Source organism: Sinocyclocheilus rhinocerous, unplaced genomic scaffold (assembly GCF_001515625.1).
Source record: "Sinocyclocheilus rhinocerous isolate Xijiao unplaced genomic scaffold, SAMN03320098_v1.1 scaffold1004, whole genome shotgun sequence".
Lineage (NCBI taxonomy): Eukaryota > Metazoa > Chordata > Actinopteri > Cypriniformes > Cyprinidae > Sinocyclocheilus > Sinocyclocheilus rhinocerous.
The window spans coordinates 1302645-1305735 of record NW_015627248.1 but is presented as its reverse complement, the minus strand read 5'-3'; the positions used below and the strand labels follow the sequence as shown (position 1 = coordinate 1305735).

The window sequence follows — 3091 nt, the reverse complement described above, 5'->3', positions numbered from 1 at the left end:
TATATATATAATTATTTTAATTTTTTTTTACATAATACTAGGTTTGGATTTGATCATTTAATGCATATTATATGATTTCAGACTTCAAGCTTGTTGGTCGTCATGGCAGCGTGTGGAGGATGTAGGTTCTTTGTCCTCACTTTAAGAACTCTATGTGGAACATCAAGATCTGCATCACCCTGTGTTCTGCCTTTAACTAAACACAGGACTTTGTCCACCTCTCCGGGAACTTACTCTCTAGACCCATTCCCCTCCGGGTCAAGGAATACTCCGGCTCAGGTAGGCAAACCAGAGCGAATTTCTCCATCCTCAGGAGGCGTTCAGAGGAACCTCTCTGCTATCGCCTTGCCCCTGCAGGGTCAGTTTCGACCCCTCTGCCGGTATGACCCTTTAGATTTGGGTGATGTGGATGAGAACACTAAGAAAGCACTGGCCTGTAAAAACCTGAGACGGTTCATCGTAGACCCTTCCCTTGCAAAAATCGTGACCGACCACCTCGCTGGAGACATTGATGATGGGAAAGCAGTTATATTTGAGTGTAACCCAGGTGTGTGTTCCCCAACTACTAATTAAATGCTGTCAGTATTTGTTAAGATATTAATGTGGGTTTTGACTCTGTACGCAGGTCCTGGGGTGTTGACACGTGCTTTGCTGAACCGTGGGGCTCAAAGAGTAGTTGCCCTGGAAAGTGACACAAACTTCCTTCCTGAGCTGAAGGTAGATGTCCAAAACGATCTCATCTCATTCTGCTAACTCTCAGCTTTTATTTTCCTAATAAATATTTATTTTATCAGGAGAGACTGATAGTTAACGAGGGCGTTTGCTGCCGCAGCATGGGTAATGAATGGTGTATAAGCTGAATGAATAGGCATGTAATGGTCAGAGTATTTAAGCCATGGTCCAAATGTGTATTTAAAGTTATTTTCAATAAAGGGTATATGAATTAAGCGAAGGAAATGTCTGATCAGAATAGCCACGTGAAATGGCTGCTAGTAGTCTTTTGCTTAATACAGAAAACATGTAAAATTTCCTTGTGCTGGTTGATTATGCATACATATATAGTATATGGTTATATTGTGTATTATATATATATATATATATATAAATTTTTTTTCTCCAGGCAGGAGAAAATCCACAATCTAAAAACTGTTAAGACTGTTTTATAAGTTAACGAGTAGTACAGTGAAACGTATTTTTCTCTATTATATTCTCTATTTCCCTACTGAATGAATTAAATACATACAGATTTTTTTAAAGCTACAACAGTTATTCAGTACGTACCCTTAGGCCATCCAAGATGTAGATGAGGTTGTTTCTTCATCGGAACACATTTAGACAAATTTAGCATTAAACCACTTGCTCACCAGTGGATCCTCTGCAGTGAATGGGTGCCGTCAGAATGAGAGTCCAAACAGCTGCTAAAAACATCACAATAATCCACACCACTCCAGTCCATCAGTTAATGTCTTATGACGTGAAAAGCTGAATATTTGTAAGAAACAAATCTGTCATTAAGAACTTAACTTCAAACTGTTGCTTCTGGCTAAAATTAGAGTCGACTGTCCATAATATACTGAATCAGGAGAGAAATATGCACAGATTAAGTGCTGTTTACAAGCCACAACAGTTATAAACAAATATGTCAGTGGATTTTGATGAGAGAGGACAACAGGGTAGCATTATTATGGATTATGAACTGGTATTTTGACCAGAAGCGATGGTTTAAAGTTAATACTGGCTTCAGTCTTAATGATGGATCTTTTTCTTACAAACACGCAGCATTTGATTTCGCAAAGACATTAATTGGTGGATGTAACAACGTTCATAGTCACGGGAAGAAGGAGGCGGGAACCGGCGAACATTTAAAGATTTTAATAAAATAAACAAACACAAAACGAAAGTAAAGCGGCAGCCCCTCGCGGACGACTGCTGCACACAAAACACAAAATAAACTCCAGGCCTGGTCCTCTCTCGTCCGACACTGTCGTCACTCCTCCCTTTTATCCTTCCGGAGCTCCTCCGTGAGACTCGAGACCGGTGAGTGGTGCAGGTGTTGCTCATTATCAATTACTCCACCGGCCTCGCTCCGTTCCCACGGCTCTCGGCCCCGCCCCACTCGTCACAGTGGACTTGAGATTACTTGTGGATTATTGTGATGTTTTTATCAGCTGTTTGGACTCTCATTCTGACGGCACCCATTCACTGCAGAGGATCCACTGGTGAGCAAGTGATGGAATGCTAAATTTCTCCAAATCTGTTCCCATGAAGAAACAAACTCACCTACATCTTGTATGGTCTAAGGGTGAGTACATTTTCAGCAGATTTTTATTTTGGGGTGAACTATTCCTTTAAAACCTAATGCACTGGTCCAATGTACTGACACACATTCGATTTTCTCCCGACTCTTTACCTTTACTTGATTATTAAGGACATCAATGTCAATGTAACCATGATAGATATATTAATTAAAAAACAGCACAACCCCAAAATAACCTTTGATCTTAAAGGACCTGGAGCGCAAACTGGATGGGCAGCTGGATGTGGTTCATTGTGACTTCTTCAAACTGGATCCCATCGGTCACGGCAGCATGAAACCACCCGTCATGTACTCGGACAAACTCTTCTCTGACCGTGCCATCTCTGAGGTTCCTTGGTCAGCAGGTTAGTGCCCTAAACATTCAGATTAATGTGGAAGGGAAGAAAGAAGGACATGGGATAGCATAAATAACATAAGGATAAGTAAACTGTCCCTGTAAGAAGTAAATAAATATGTATTTTTTTCCCTTTCTTTCCATTTCTGGATCAGATGTTCCAGTGAAGATTGTGGGGATCTTCTCACAAAGAAATGAGAAAAACATACTGTGGAAGCTGATTTACAACCTGTTTGAGCGCCACTCCATTTTCCACTACGGTCGTGTGGAGTTGATCATGTTCATCAGCCAGAAAGAATACGCGGTGAGTTCACATGACTCCATGTGCGAGAAAGTTTTAACTATACACAGGGTGTCCGCGGGTCCTTAAAAAGTCTTAAAATGTCTTAAATATCGTTTTCCTAATATAAGGCCTTAAAAAGTCTTAAAATGTCTTAAAT

The 3091-nt window shown here is 40.6% G+C and overlaps 1 protein-coding gene and 1 long non-coding RNA gene across 2 annotated transcripts in view; both read left to right on the top strand.

The window, feature by feature from the left end:
* Positions 1–3091, top strand: part of LOC107725581 (dimethyladenosine transferase 2, mitochondrial) — a 7312-nt gene that overhangs the window by 523 nt on the left and 3698 nt on the right. The window contains exons 2-5 of the mRNA XM_016534891.1: positions 82–547; positions 626–717; positions 2508–2661; positions 2807–2955. Coding sequence (XP_016390377.1) covers positions 103–547; positions 626–717; positions 2508–2661; positions 2807–2955 — 840 coding nt within the window. The 5' untranslated portion in view covers positions 82–102. The remainder of the gene's footprint in view (positions 1–81; positions 548–625; positions 718–2507; positions 2662–2806; positions 2956–3091) is intronic.
* On the top strand, positions 1570–2164 carry LOC107725588 (uncharacterized). The gene is made up of 3 exons (XR_001638138.1): positions 1570–1812; positions 2043–2044; positions 2136–2164. It is a non-coding gene; the product is annotated as an uncharacterized LOC107725588 (long non-coding RNA).